General features: G+C 39.4%; 1 protein-coding gene across 3 annotated transcripts in view; it reads right to left on the bottom strand.

Moving 5' to 3' along the window:
* The window catches only part of tle2a (TLE family member 2, transcriptional corepressor a), a 46,644-nt gene extending 39,005 nt beyond the window's left edge, over positions 1–7,639 (bottom strand). For all 3 annotated transcript variants that reach the window (XM_055049434.1, XM_055049426.1, XM_055049418.1), the window contains exon 1: positions 7,113–7,639. In XM_055049434.1, coding sequence (XP_054905409.1) covers positions 7,113–7,136 — 24 coding nt within the window. In that variant the 5' untranslated portion in view covers positions 7,137–7,639. The remainder of the gene's footprint in view (positions 1–7,112) is intronic.
* Positions 7,640–14,905: the final 7,266 nt, after the last annotated feature.

The raw sequence follows: 14,905 nt of genomic DNA on the forward strand, positions 1-14,905 counted from the left end.
AATAAAATTATGGGTGTAAAGTCCAAGACAACTAATTTCAACTCAGTTCGATCACAAAGTTGGAATTTAATAAAATCTGTTTTGGCAGACCATAGCCTTACAAAAAATAAAATAAAAAAAGATTGCGAATGGCCCATAAATCTAAACCACAGTACCAAATCTTGTGCTTTTGAACAGTCAAGTAATCATACTTAATGGGTCCTTGACATTACATCCCTTTTATGTTGGCTCATTTTACATTTTTTGTGATGCACAAAATGAAAAAAATAAATAAATAAAATAAAAACAGAACCTAGTCTATTATATAGTTTAAATGAAATTATAACCATTACATGCTCTTTAGAATCTTACCCAAGAAATTTTTTTTTATTTTGTGGCTCAAATTAAATTTGTAGTAATGCTTTCAGTAAAAGGCTATCAACCGTATAGGTTCCACCATCTTAAAGTAATATTTTCGAAAGGAAGAAGGAACCGTTTTCCAGATATTTTATGAGAAATTCACTCAGAACTGACACCAAAGTGTGTGCAATTCAAGTAAAATAGTAACATAAGGATTCACTCAAGATATATAAAGCCTTTTCTTCAGAATGAAAAAGAAAAAGTCTAACTTGTTTTATTTTACACAAATAATCTAATGCACAGATTAACTAAGTTAAGACAGTGATCCAAAAAGATCAGCAGGATTTACTTTAAAAGCACCACTGATGTCAACAAACTTATACTCCTGTTTTTTCTGAAGTTGTAGGTCAGTTGCTTATCCCTCAAGCCAAGTCCCAAATGCTGCCAAATTAAGGTCTGTTTCCTTTGACTGGACCAAATTTTTCTCTCACTCAGCTGAACAGATGATTTGATGCTGCGTACCTTCAGTCAGCTCAACCCATTAGTCCAGCCACTAATTACACTGCTTACCCAGAGTTGAACATCAGCGTAAACACCCACCAATCTCTCCCTCTCTCTTTTCCATCAAGCAAACGAGAACAGAGACAAAAGTTGTGTAAAGGAAGGAAAAATAACTTTAATGCACATAAACCCATTGCTGAGACCATGTATCTTGACTTTCCTTTATAGCATTAAAATGTAGCCCCAAAATATCCAAAACAGGACTGTTACTCATTGCAATTGTTAGACCAGCACACAAACCTCTCATGTCTTCACCTCCCCCACTGCACTTCAAGTAGCCATGAGCTTGGCCTGCTGCCGAAGAAATTTGCCTGTAACCTCCCAATGATTACTTCACATTGATGGTCTGTGAGGCACCTGTTTCATTAATGCCACACATCTTTTCTTTTTCAGAACCCCCCGGCCCCACCATACCTCTCGTCTTCTTCCTCCCACATGCCTCATTATTCACATTTTCCTGCTGTCAGCCCACATTAGCAAAGCACTATGATTTGTCAGATGCCTTAATTGCTGGTGGTGCCTTCTCTTATTAGGCAACACCCCCTTAGCTTGTTTGTTGCTTCCACGAAGACACACTTCTGGAAAAGCTTGTGTACACCTTCAGATTTTTTTTTTCCTCAATTCCCTTGGCCTTTTCTATCCCTCTCCCTAATTGCCAGCTGACCGAAGTGGGCAAACTGCTGATCGATAACTGGACTCTCACCACTGGACAATAGTGGGGATAAAGAGCTAAAAGCATTCGAGGACCAGGATAGGGCAGGTTTATTTCTCCTGGTACTAATGTTTGAGATTCATATTAGTCACTTATAGCCACAATGCCTCTCATGAGTGTGATCTGACTTGACTTTGTCAGTGTTGGATTACTAAACTATTAAAGGGTTGGTCTACTTAGAACAACTAAAAATGTGATGTCTAAAGAGAATGTAGAAGTTGTGTTTGTACGAATAATACTGAATCACTATATCTATATGTACAGAACTCCAATCACAAATTACTTCTATGCAATATTTAAAAAAGGCCATGTTCACACAGCAAGTCGATGTGCGATTCCAATTTTTTGGAACAGAAACTGCGACTTCTGCAGATAAGTCTGTTTGGATGCATAGTCAAAACCAGCAGTGCTGGGATTGTGGATGCACTTCACTGACAGACTTCTTTCATAATTTATTTCCATAATCACTGCCTTATTCAGTCATTGTAGACCTACAGCGACTGGTTTATTATGGTGCAGAATTGTTACTCGCGTCTCAAGTCAATGACGTAAAACCTGAATAAAATGCAACATTTTATTCAGCTCCATTTAGACCTTAGGAGCTTTGAGAATAGACTAATAGCATGAAGCTAGTAGGCATTATCTGTAACACACACAAAACTAAAGTTGTGGTTACATCTTTAAAGTTTGTTGGATTATACAAAAATATAATGAATGCAATATGCTGTTATCTTAAATAAACATGCAAAACTCTGACAAGAAGAAAAAAGAGAATCCATTGCATTTCACTGAATGGAAATATTTTTTGAAATCAACAGAAATGAAGGGATTATAAGATTATGGTCTGAACTATTAGTTCTAAAAGTTTCAAGAGATTTTTTACTCACCTCAAAGTAAAATATGAAGAAATCTCTGGGACAATTAGTTTCTTCACCAATTTGACTGAAGAGAACTTGTCAAAAAGACAAATGGTAAAATTCATTGTCTGGCTGCTACATCCTGAAATAAAAGGTATACATTCTCCTTCCCCCACACACAACCATCTTGATAACATTGACTGTTGTATTCTACCTGCGTTCGGTAGATAGTTGTTTGCATGTTTTCTCTAAAAGCACTTTGTTATGCTGCGAATCGGCTGATCCTGCTTTGCTCCAGAATACTGGTAGATGTGCAATATTTTTATACTAATCTGACCCATTTTGTTAGGAAAACATTTCAAGTAAGCATTTGTAAAAAGTAGCTAAAATAAAAAAAAAATATATTTGTTTTGATCCATTTCTATGTCCAAAAGAAAAGAAAAAGGACTCAAGCTTCTTGTGAATAAAATATAAATGAAGGTCTGGGTTTTTTTTATTAGTTTTGTAGAGTGCCTTTAAGTAGTGCAGACATACCAACATTCATACCACTTGTACACTTTTGAGAGCATAGTGGGAGCTTAATGGTACAGAACCATATTGCACTCAGCATTACTTTGTCACTTTGTGATGGTAGGGATAATTTCAAGGTCAAGTGACCTGATTATAGTCACTTATTTGACACAGCATAACTTTATGCAGAGTAGAGTTGAATTAATGCAAGATCTGGGGAAAAGAAACACACAATACCTTTTCACAGTTTTAGATAGGTAGTAAGTGACAAAAAACACCAAAGATTGCAAACAGAAGAGTTCCAGGTTCAGAGGAAAATGTAAACATATAGTACTTTTCTATATTACAGTAAAATATTAGATTAAATTGCAATGATGCTACAATTGTAGAAAATGGTTTCCATTTTTTAATAACCAGCATTTATATTTGGTAACAAAAAAAATGCAAAAGAGGATTGTTTACAACTTATGTTTGGGTTGTCCTTTTCCAGCTACAACACAAATGTCTATTAAAAATGGCATAACAAGAACATTTGTGGCATAATTTCTGCAAATATAATAAATTAAGCCACTTTTTTCAAACCCTTTTCATTCATTACAATTGTCCTATGACTTAGCATGTCAGCCAATGAAAATACATCAAATGTGGAAATTGAGGGTCATTAAAGTCCATTCAACAGATCAGATGTAGGACTGGCAGGATTTTGATATTTGACACTTATAATATTCCAATAAATATTGCATCCCAGCTGTACATTTCGATTGGTATGTTGCATATATAATGCAATGACGGCTGGATTCAATATATTCTACAACTATAATGTGTTTGTTCTGAGGTAATATATTAGAATCCATTTCAACTAGTAATGAAAACCTGAGGCTGCACTTATAATTGTGATCTGCAACATCTTCTCTGTGCTGTCAATTTCAAGGTAAATCCCTAGGAGGTGTTATACGATGCTGCAGTTAGGGTTACCAAACTGGCACAAAAAATGTTTCTGCTTTAATGCTGTTTTGCTGATTAAGTCTGTCTGCAGTTGTTGGAAAAATCTAGAGTCTAGCCACATCCTACACCCAATCCTTGCTCATCTGCTGCTTCTGGCATCAGACTAGATCCCAAAGTCATCTGAGAACATATAAAGATTTAAGAAATATTTTTGAAATTTCTGCATGGTACTTACCCTCTGGTATGACATTATTTATTGTTAATAATATGCAATAGTTTGTGTGTAAAAATTTTTTTTAAAAATACATTATTTCAAAAAAAGCTAGAATTTGGCTGTCTCTTACTTGGAAGAGTAATTACTCGCTAAAAAGATTCAACAACACAGTGTTCCTATAAAAAATATCAAGTTTCAACCTAGCACCAGGAATCAGGAAGAGATTCAGTTGTAAGGAGCAATAAAGATTAAGGTTAAATCACAGCCAGTTGTCTGTGACCACAAAGTCTCCTTTAGTCTTTAAAAAAAAAATAAAAAAATTTAACTAAAGACCGGATTAAAAACAAACCAATCCACTGCTGTAAGATTCTAGGACACGTGTGCTAAATATTTATGCAGTGCATGGGTCTAATTCTTTGAACCATTCAAACAGCCAGTGATGACAGGTTGCTGCCACCCTTGCGTTTGCAGAGATTAAACAGTTTGCCGGGTTGAGTGGCCCTTGACTGCGCAGCTCAGACGAGAGCTGCTGACGGCCGGAGCACATGTTAGCGTCGAGATCTGCGGCGGGCTGAAACGAAACATGGGGGGCGCTGGTCAGAATGTCCCACCCAGACCCGCCGCAGTCTGCTCCGCTCACCCCGGGATGCCTGCCCATACATTAAGATGTGGTCTGGAGCTCTCACAGGAACACAGCGTGGAGAGGCTGGATGAGAGGGATCGGGTTTACAGTGCAAACCGCAGACCCACAGTCTGCCTCCTGTGCTGCCTTCCTGCACTTAGCCATATTAAATACACAGCTGCTGGTGTGTGTGCAGACGCGCGCCCAGTGTTTCTGTATGGGCTGCAAGTATGTGGAGTGGAGGGGAGATTCAGAATGCTTTTATAAAGCAAAACTAAATGCAGGTGGGGGGAAAAAAAACAACAAAAAAACAATTTAAAATGTATGATAGTTGAGCAATTCCATTCATTCATATGAACAAAAGCAAGCAAATATATGTTCTAGTTGTAGAACATATACTTAAAGATAAGTCACATTGAGCTGTACTGATTTCAGCTAACACGCATGAAACTCAAAACACTGTTGGGGGTAGGGTGTAGGATGGCATGACTGAGGGATACAGAAGAGGGTTAGGCAAATGAGCATAGCTTAATTGATACTTCTCCCAGTCAGAGGACCAGCGTTTATGCATTTGAGTCTGTTCAAAAACCTCTCCACCTAAACTCCACTAAAGCAAATTAAAGCCATTTCAGCATGAAATTCCCTCTCCATCATAAAACAGCATGGGTAATTCATATATTTATTATTTTTTTTGGAGCCATGTTACCAGCTGTTAAAAAAGGAACCGTGTTGAGTTTAAAAATCAGATCAAGTTTCTCATGAGATGGGCAGATAATTTAAGAAAGTGTGGCAACAAGGCAAGGCTGGTTTATCAACAGCTGCGGTTTCTAAACCACAAAAGATGTTTCCTCATATGTAGTTCTCTGCTTTTATGGAGTACAGAGTATTCTCCTTTTTCTCTTCCTCACGTGTGCCATCTTGTTGCATCACAAAGCAACACATTTTTTTTTTTAAAAACAATTTCAGGCCTCTTATGGTGTAGACTAGAAACTAAAGAAGCATTACCCATCATTCCAATTAATATAGCAGTGTTTAGAAACTGGCAAGCAATGAGTTTCTCATTCTAATAGGTTGGCTACCTGAGCAGATAGTCTGACTAACTAAACAGCTTCTATCACTTTATTAAACTCTTAATGGATATGAAAAGTTATTTTAGACAGAGATTCACCAAGACATTGGTCTGAAACTCAAAATACCAATCTTTTTATGACAAGGGAATTCACCATTCAACAGTCTTCAGTGTAGAAGTTGTTACCGAGGGAAAAACCTCAAACCTTTGTAATCTCAGAACCAGAAAATACTGTTTGCATTTTCTGCATGTCGGGACATGCCTGCGACTGATTAAGACTATGAGAAAGTCAGAAACTTACAGAAGATAACAGGAAAGATGCATGCATTGTTTTATTCATTTGACATTTTGATTAACATCCATTAAGGTGGATTTAGAAATGCTGAAAATCTCAGAGTTGGAATAAGCATCTGCATATTTTGTATACACACCAAGACTGCTGGAGGTTTTATTTTGAACTAAGATGTACAATTTCAACTAATCATTTTTGCCTTTGTTATGAAGTATTAATACAACTCTTGTCATGACAATCAATCTCTCACATGGCATGAAGCTAGTATAACTAATAACCAGTTGTAGCTGGAAGGCTATAATCAAATATTTTGTCAAAATTGAGAGGAAATTGTCCAAACATTTTAATCAGCGCATCTAAAAATAAGCATGTTTACTTGAAAACTTGAAATTTAGCAGGTAAAAATTTGCAAATGCTATTATATTCTTTCTCTTTAGAAATAACCCAGTTTATTCAGATTTTTATTCACCGTCATACTGAAACAACCTCACTCCACATCTAGTGACATTATAGAACAAGATAAGTTCACTTTCAACTCCTGATGAGGGGAGGCACATGCGGTTCATGTTAACTGCACAACAGAGTGCAGATAGCCAGTAATGGGTTGCAAATTTTTTGACCTGCTGCTGGCATCCAACAATCATGAGATCTACACACAAAGACAGTCAGGAAAGTTGGACCTTGTTTGAGGGGGGAGAGAGATGGTTGGGGGTGTTTCCCCTAATAAAACAACTGACAATCTACCTGACCTCCATAGGAAAACAATACATTCACTTCAGAAAGAAGTTCATTTGTCTGTGTTTTAAGTGCAATACTTTTCTCCATGGTATTTTCTTTTTAGATCTATAAGATAAAGTCCAACAGTTTTGACTTACTGAGTCTTATAAGACTAACGAACAACTCATGAGGGTGTGTAAATGTGTTGCATTTCCAGGCTAAAAGCCCATAGCCCCTCATTAAACGCGTGGAACATAGTAGCTAGCCTACTTACCGGTGGTCGGTTTTGAGGAAACATTGTAGCCGCCGACTTGCGTGTCTCCTGCCTGGTGCGTGTTTTGTTTATTTCCTCCTTCCTATTTTGTCTCCGTTTTCGGACCGAAAGCGTCGTCGAGAAGCACACCAGCAAGCCAATGTACTGCTGTGACTCTCACAGAGGCATTTGGCCGGGTTTCAAAGATAATGGCAGAGCTAGTCTCGACTTGCTCCTTCCCCTGCTCAAGGCTCCTTTGTTCTGGGTTATATCTCCAGCCCTACGCCACGCCGCGCCGCGCCACGCTACACCACGCCGAGCTCGACGCGCAATAAAGGACCGGGGAGAGGAGAGGAGAGGAACACGGTCACAGGGAGCTGTCTTCCCAAGAACCCAGCTCCGCTTCCAGCGATTCGGTGCTTATAATTGTCTCCTTCTTTCGTTATGCGTCTCCGTCTGAAGCATAAAGGCCAGAATGAGGGGGAGGCAGAGAAAGAGGGGTGTGGGGGAGATGCGGTTATAGCTTGTGGCTTCGTAGACGGACACACCACCAGCTCACTCAATGCAGCCGCAGCCTCTTTTGTCTCCCTCGCTGGCCTGCTCTCTTTTCACACAATCCTCCCAGTGCCTCCACTTCTCCCACTCCCCCTACTCTGCTCTGATCTGATCCCAACCTCCATGGGACCTTGAATTTCAGTTGCCTGGAAAAAAAAGCCCAGGAAGCCTGAAAATGCGTTTTCACACACCCCTCTTAAATATGTTTTTTTTTCATGTTTTAGGTTGTACTTTAAGATAATTAATCAGCGCACGTGCTTGACGCTTTTCTCCAAATAGCCGGTGATATTTGGTCTTGTTAGTGTTGCTACCCGGTTCAACCTCGAGCGGACCTATAATTGAAAATATATTCTCTCATATGCGACATTTTAATAAAACGAAAAGGACTGAAACTCCTCATAAAGAGGAGATTCAGAGGAATTGTTGAGGCGATTGAATGAAATCTCCACGTGGGGCTCGGACTCGGCACGGTAAACATTGGCGGAGTGAGCCAATGAGCGCCGAGAGCCCCCACGTGGGGTGAAGGTGACCGCTCGCTGATTGGACAGCGGAGCCAGCGCGATGGTTCCTCACGTCAATCAACGCGAGGCTACGACGGCTCCGCGGGGTTAACCCTTTCCTGGGCGCCTGGAGTGATTGAAAATGCGAGGAGGAGGTTGTGTGGTTGGCGTATCAAGATCCTGTGGTTTCTCCTTATTTCTCTCCACAAACCCGGCAATGCATTTAAAAACCCTCGAATATATTCCTCAATTTATGGGGATAAATTGACTTTACAGTAACACGTGCAGTAACACTCTGACACTGATAAAACAAAGGGTTCGGATTCAGAAAAGGGGATAAAAACTGGTGTAACGCTTTGCATACACTTTATCAGAGGGAATTTCAATCTGATTTGTGTAGAAAAGCTGGTTTCAAAGCTAAAATAAATGAAATATTTTCTGAAGAAATCAGCTCATTAGTTAAATTCTAATACTTGTCTGCCTCAAGGCTGTATGAAGACAGGGCCACAGGAAAGTAACACTCCAGCATTGCCTTATTTAAACTCATAGACACCAAATCTAACAGGCCACACCACACATGTGCATGACGGATACAAAATTGACAAACTGTGAGTTAGATACGCAAGACAAATATCAGAAGAAAAACAAAAAAAGCAACTTTGCTTACTCTCAAACTCTGCAAACACCTCTGTCATCTCAGCATGCCAAATGCTTGGAGCTAAAATTTTAATTCGATGTCGTCATATTCTTTCTGAAATGTAGTTCCTGGATGCTTACTTAGTCAGACGTTTGATCCCTAAATATGAAAAAAATAAAAAATTCCCAGAAACAATGACGTCTGGGGAAAATTAGCACACTCTGTCCAGGAACAGCAGAGCCCTGTGATTTTTTTAAAATTTTTTTTTACTCTTTATCTGAATAGACAAACACTATTCGGGATGGAAATACATCAAAACATCTTACATACAAAAAACAAAAAAAATGACTTGACCAGACTCACTGCTTCTCAAAATCTTCTTCCCTTCCTCTTAATAAGAGTAAAACATTTTAACACACTAGAATATGTAGGAAATGGTGTGACATTGGCTTGACTGATTACTGAGATCATTTTATTTATCTGATTTGTGCTCACATGTTAAAAAGTAAGAACTTGCTTGTGTCTGATACGTACTCATAAAATAATTGTGAAATACCAATACATGTTTTATATTTGTATAACACTGTGGCACGTTAACATCTCCCCCTTACAGCCAAAGTTGGGCTGCACGACAACAATAGCGACAGCTCGCAAGCTTGAGTTTAGCGTTAGCATTGCTGCTAAACTAAAATGGCATCCATCCATCCACTTGTTTTTGAACAGTCACAGAAGCCAGTGGGGGCTTTTTTAATTTGATACAGTCAGTCAGCTTGTTGTGTAAGCCTTTCAAACCTCCTTACACACTGTGATTGAATCTTCATCTGTGCAGACAAAGATCCTGCATTGCATGTCACGACGTACATCGTTATTGGGTAATTCTTTATATTTCCTTGCCATAGTGCTAATCTGCAATATATAATATTCACTCTTACAGTTTACTGAAGTGCACTTTAATGATAATAATTAAATATTTGCAAGAGTGTATACAATATGTGGGTTCTGTGCCTAAAAAAAAGAGCACCATTTAAGAGCGCAGAGGTAGGAAACTGCAAAAAAAAAAAAAAAAAAATTGGTATTCTGGTGGCACGACCCCTTTAGCTGGGCTCATAATTAGAGAAAGAGATATTGAAAAAGCAATTTCTGACAGTGGAAATCACAACCTGCCAGAGGTGGAGTTGGAAAATATAGATGGGGTGTGTGTGCATTTATGTGAGAAAATGTGTGTGTGTGTGTGTGTGTGTGTGTAGTGGGGGAGAGACACAGAGAGAGAGAAAGAGAGAGAGAAGCAAAAGGGGGATGGAGGTAGAGAGGAGGAGAATAAAGGATGAAGGACGGCAGGGGGGATGCTGAGAAAGACGAGCCAGTGGGAGGGTTAGGAGATTGAACGAGAGCGGGAGTGCACACACGGGTGATGGAAAAAAATGTGTGTGTGTGCATGTGTGTGTGTGTGTGTGTGTGTGTGTGTGTGCGTGCGTGTGTCGGCGTGCATGTGTGTGTGTTGATCAGACAAGTGAGGGAATGAAAACGAGAAAGAGAGGGAGAGGGAGGAGTGGAGAAAGAGAGGAAGAGGGAAAGAAAGAAAGAAAGATTTTATTGCCATTTTTCCCATGAATTTTAATGCACAGCACTCGCCTCCCTCCAGGATTCTGGGATCACATTTATTAGAAAAAAAAAAAAAAGAAAAACTCATGAGGAATGCAGTGCTTTTCAGTCTGCTGCTGCACAGTGGGATGCTTCGTGTTGTGTGTGTCTTTTGTGTGTTGTTGTTGTTGTTGGTCCTGAGAGTCGCAGGATGTATGAGTCTCCACGGCATGGTGCAAGAGTGGGGGTATGATAATATAGATGCTAGAAAATGATAAGTGAAGGACACATATTATTGCTATTGGCAGGTCAGATGAAGGAGTATGCCAGGTGTGTGTGTATGCATGTGTGTGTGCTTTGGCTGAACTCCAGTGACTGAACAAACTACACTTCTCTTCTCACTTCAACAGCCAGAGCATAAAAATGGCTCTTGATGGGAAACTGCAAATCTGCATTTTCATTTATGTTTTCCGGTCATTTGCACAGGTAATATACTTTTTTGTACAACACAGATTGAGTGAGTCAAAGCAAACATGCCACTTGTCTCAAAGCAGAATGCCATAAGAATAAGGACAATTCCGCTGAAAGTCATTGAACAAGCCCTACATTCAGTGGTCAAGAAGCATCTAGAGGTTGAGGGGTTTGAGTTAAGCTGATAAAGATGCCAGACCTTTGTAATAATAACAAAACCTCAGATGAAGCAAAGTATCAAGCTGGGACTGATATTAGAGTAAAATGGTGACCCATTGTTGTCAACAATGTGAGGTGAACCACCAGTTTGTTACCATTAGATCTACGGACACTTTGGTTAAGGAGAGTAAACACTTTAGAGGAGTTATTGAGAAATAACTTCAGGATTGTTTTCTTAGTGCAGTAACTTTCATCTGACGTCATATCACTTTATATTCCAATAAAAGCAATTTAAGTATTATACACATGCTGCTTTTTCAAGCAGGACTATTGATCTCTGTACACTCCTTTCTGTGCTCTGTCTACATATTTTCTGTTGGACTAACATCAAGGCTTTGCGATGGCCACCCCACAACATAGATTTGTTATCCATGAGCCACTTTGTAACTATCATTGAGATATGCTTAGTGTCATTTGTCCATTTGGACAACTCCTTTCCTAGGGGCTGATATCTTGACGTGTTGCTTCATTATTTGTGCGTAATGTTATTTTCCGCACAACATGATGCTGCGACCCCAGTACATCACAGTCGAGATATTTTATCTCTCACGGCCAGGATGATTTAATAAACGACACGAGACATAATTTCCATCCAACTTGCATCTTTGACTGATCAAGTTTGAACAATGCAGAACACGCCCCTAGTTAAACCTCCCAAAGGGACTCCTGCTATTTTTAAAGAATAACTCTACAATGATGACATTTTGATTTAAAAGCTTAGACAGCCTCTTAGGTTTGGACAATAATGATGAATCACTCCTCTTATTAATTTCTCCTATTTGTGTCCCATTTCATCATCATCCCTCCATACTGCTTGGGTAAACTAAAGACCTCTCTCTACAATCATGAACAAAACATGAAGATGTTTTTTTTTTTATTATTCTTTTGTGAGGAGAAATCTTAAGAGCGTGCATCAACTTTGAAATTGTCAAACTAAAAACTGTGTAAATACTTGGGAGAGAGGATGACCATCAAATGTGTAGGTAGATGCAACTGATTTTAAACACAAACTCATTTTCTGTAATGGAAAAAAAAAATAAAATGCTTTCCTTTCTGTACCATAAAGACATTCGTGCAATGAAACTAACCGGGATGTGTGTTATATAAGGATAAGTAGGAGGCACAACTCTTTCTTTTGAGTACACTGAAATGTACAACTTACATCTTATAAACAAACTTTTTGTACTCACAGCTCTGTCAATAATCAAAAGAACACAGACACACATACAAGTTTCAATTGTAGGAGTCCATGGATTTCAAGGGGTATATTTGTTGTATTTTTTTTCTGTCAGATTATTGCAAATCTGCTTTGTGATTTAGAGGGGTAGAAAGGTACGGTGCTTCAAGTAAATGGTCTAACATTACCTTTCTACGCATCTGAAAATGTAGCATACATAACGTCAACACCGATGAAGCCATGGTGTCACCATGTTTGGACTTCTGCAAATATTCCTAGGCAGGAGGGCAACATTTTTGAAATATAACGTACTTTGCAAATAAGCATCATCGCAAAAGATGCTAAAGTGGATGAGCTTTTTTCCTGGTCATTGTCTTTCCTCTTGAGAAACATTGCATCGAAAAACTGGAGCGTGGGAGCTGTGTATCTTTCTGGTATTTCTGCAACCAAGATCAATCTTGATAATCTGACAATACTTCAGAGAATCAAAGGTAATCGTGTGTTTTACAGTGCAAATGTAGTTGATAAATGCAGTCCTTCAAAATAAAGACTAAGACCATTACTTAACACTTTGAAACATACCTTAACAATAGTGTCTACAAATATACAAAGGAGATTCATATCTATCATATTTCTAAAAGTAAAAATGTATTATTGTCTGTATTATTGTCTGCAGACTATGGGTGCCTGTCTTGGATGCAAAACATTGACGCTTCCACCTTTTCCTGTCCTCTGAACCTCTTTCCAGTCTGCCCAGTACTATCCGGTTTAAGGCTGAGTGTGATTCCTGACTAGTAAGGGCCTGAGTGACGGGAAGACAATGCCACAGTGTTGTCACGATGACCATCCCTCCTCATCTTCACCCCCATCTCTCCACTGCCTCCCCTGAGCCCCCCTTCTCCTCTGTTCCTCATCAGACAAGCTGGGTGTCAGCACAGAGACGGCATGGTGATTTATTGGTCTGTGCTCCTCAGGGACCCCACCTCCGAGCACTCACTCCCATCCACACACAATCTCAGAGCCCTCCCACACACCCCTCTCCTCACGCTCCCTCCTCCACCCTCAATTTTTCCCACCCACCCCCGACTCTTCCCATCCGCCCCCCAATCCATTCTCTCCCCTTCTGTCCTCTCCTGCTGCATGGCCCCTGAGGGAAAAGAAGAGGTAATGACCCACATCAGCAGCAGCTATTCTCACATGCACACATACACAGACACACACCTCCTACACCCCTCAGCCCCCCAGCAGGCAGATACAAATAAATATCCTCTGTGACACACATACGCACACGTACGCTCGCATAAAACAGGCACTGACACATTTACGCCCACAGCCATGTGTATCTGGGATCTCAGGAATTCCATTTCTGTGCTCTAACATTATTGTGTCCCTGCTCGGAAGTCCTCTGCAGTCTCTGGCCTGCAAAACGTGACACCGAGGCTATTGATAGTAAGTCTTTTTGCAATGCTTTCATTTGTAAACAGGACAGTGATTTCATCACAATCTGTTGTAGACCCCGCAGATCTGAACAATGGACAGCTTTTAAATTCTTCATAGTAAGGTGGAATAAGATCTTCTGTCCCTTAGCTTTCTTTAAGACAGTTGCACAATTTTGTCATACAGTTCTCTCAAATGGGTCAGCTTTGAAATAAAACTTCATGAGATGGTAAAGTCCCGACACATGACCATCAGGGTGATTCACATTCTCCCTTATTTGATGACTTTTTTTTTTCTTTTCAAATGGCTAGGTGAGAAACGCATCTTTTCAAGTGTTGACTTTGAATGCAGCTAATTCACGCTGAAGGCGGAGGTTAAATTTGAGCATTGACTTGCAAATGCCACTGACAGTGCTCTGTGTGTGCTGTCACTCATCACACAGCAGAGTGATGCTCTTCTGCTGGAATGGAAGTGTGCTGCAGGTCTCCACCTTGCCTAAGTGCTGGCAGACAGAAGAGTGCAGATCAAGTGCTAATCTAAATGTTTTTGGACCTATTATTGGAATGAGTTATCTATACAGACACACACACATAGGTGTATATATATATATATATATATATATATATATATATATATATATATATAATATATATATATATATATATATATATATATATATATATATATATATATATATATATATATATATATATGTACTCCAGAGCAAACTGGCAGGATTGTGGAACACTGCATTATGCTGCCACCTGGTGCTCGATAAGGAAGTTACAAGTCTTATTTTCACATCTTAACACAGAACACGCAGTAGCAGGTCTTTATTGCGGCTATTCTAGTGTCATAATACAATATGACTGGTTTTCTCCACAGTATTTTTCCACATGTCCTCACACCCGTGATGGTGTATTTAAAGTATTCCCACTTTTCTCGGTGCATCAATGCATAATCTGACACACTCAGCAAAGATCTTTGATTCAGTTACGTGTTTTTTATGCCTTGGTTTTCACTTGAGTTAGTTTGCACCTGAAATGCACTATATCAGTTCCCACAAAGAACTTCTCTAGAGTAATGGCGGTGGATGACGCAGTAAATGGAGACGCAAACGTACCATGTTGGATGAGCCACTTACCACAAGGTGTCACTATTACACTATAATCGTTAAGCCTATTTTTAACAGGTTTTATTGTAGAGTTTAATATCACGTCTTTACTCCTCTGTCTTA

This window comes from Poeciliopsis prolifica, unplaced genomic scaffold, assembly GCF_027474105.1.
Source record: "Poeciliopsis prolifica strain line A6 unplaced genomic scaffold, Auburn_PproV2 SCAFFOLD002, whole genome shotgun sequence".
NCBI lineage: Eukaryota > Metazoa > Chordata > Actinopteri > Cyprinodontiformes > Poeciliidae > Poeciliopsis > Poeciliopsis prolifica.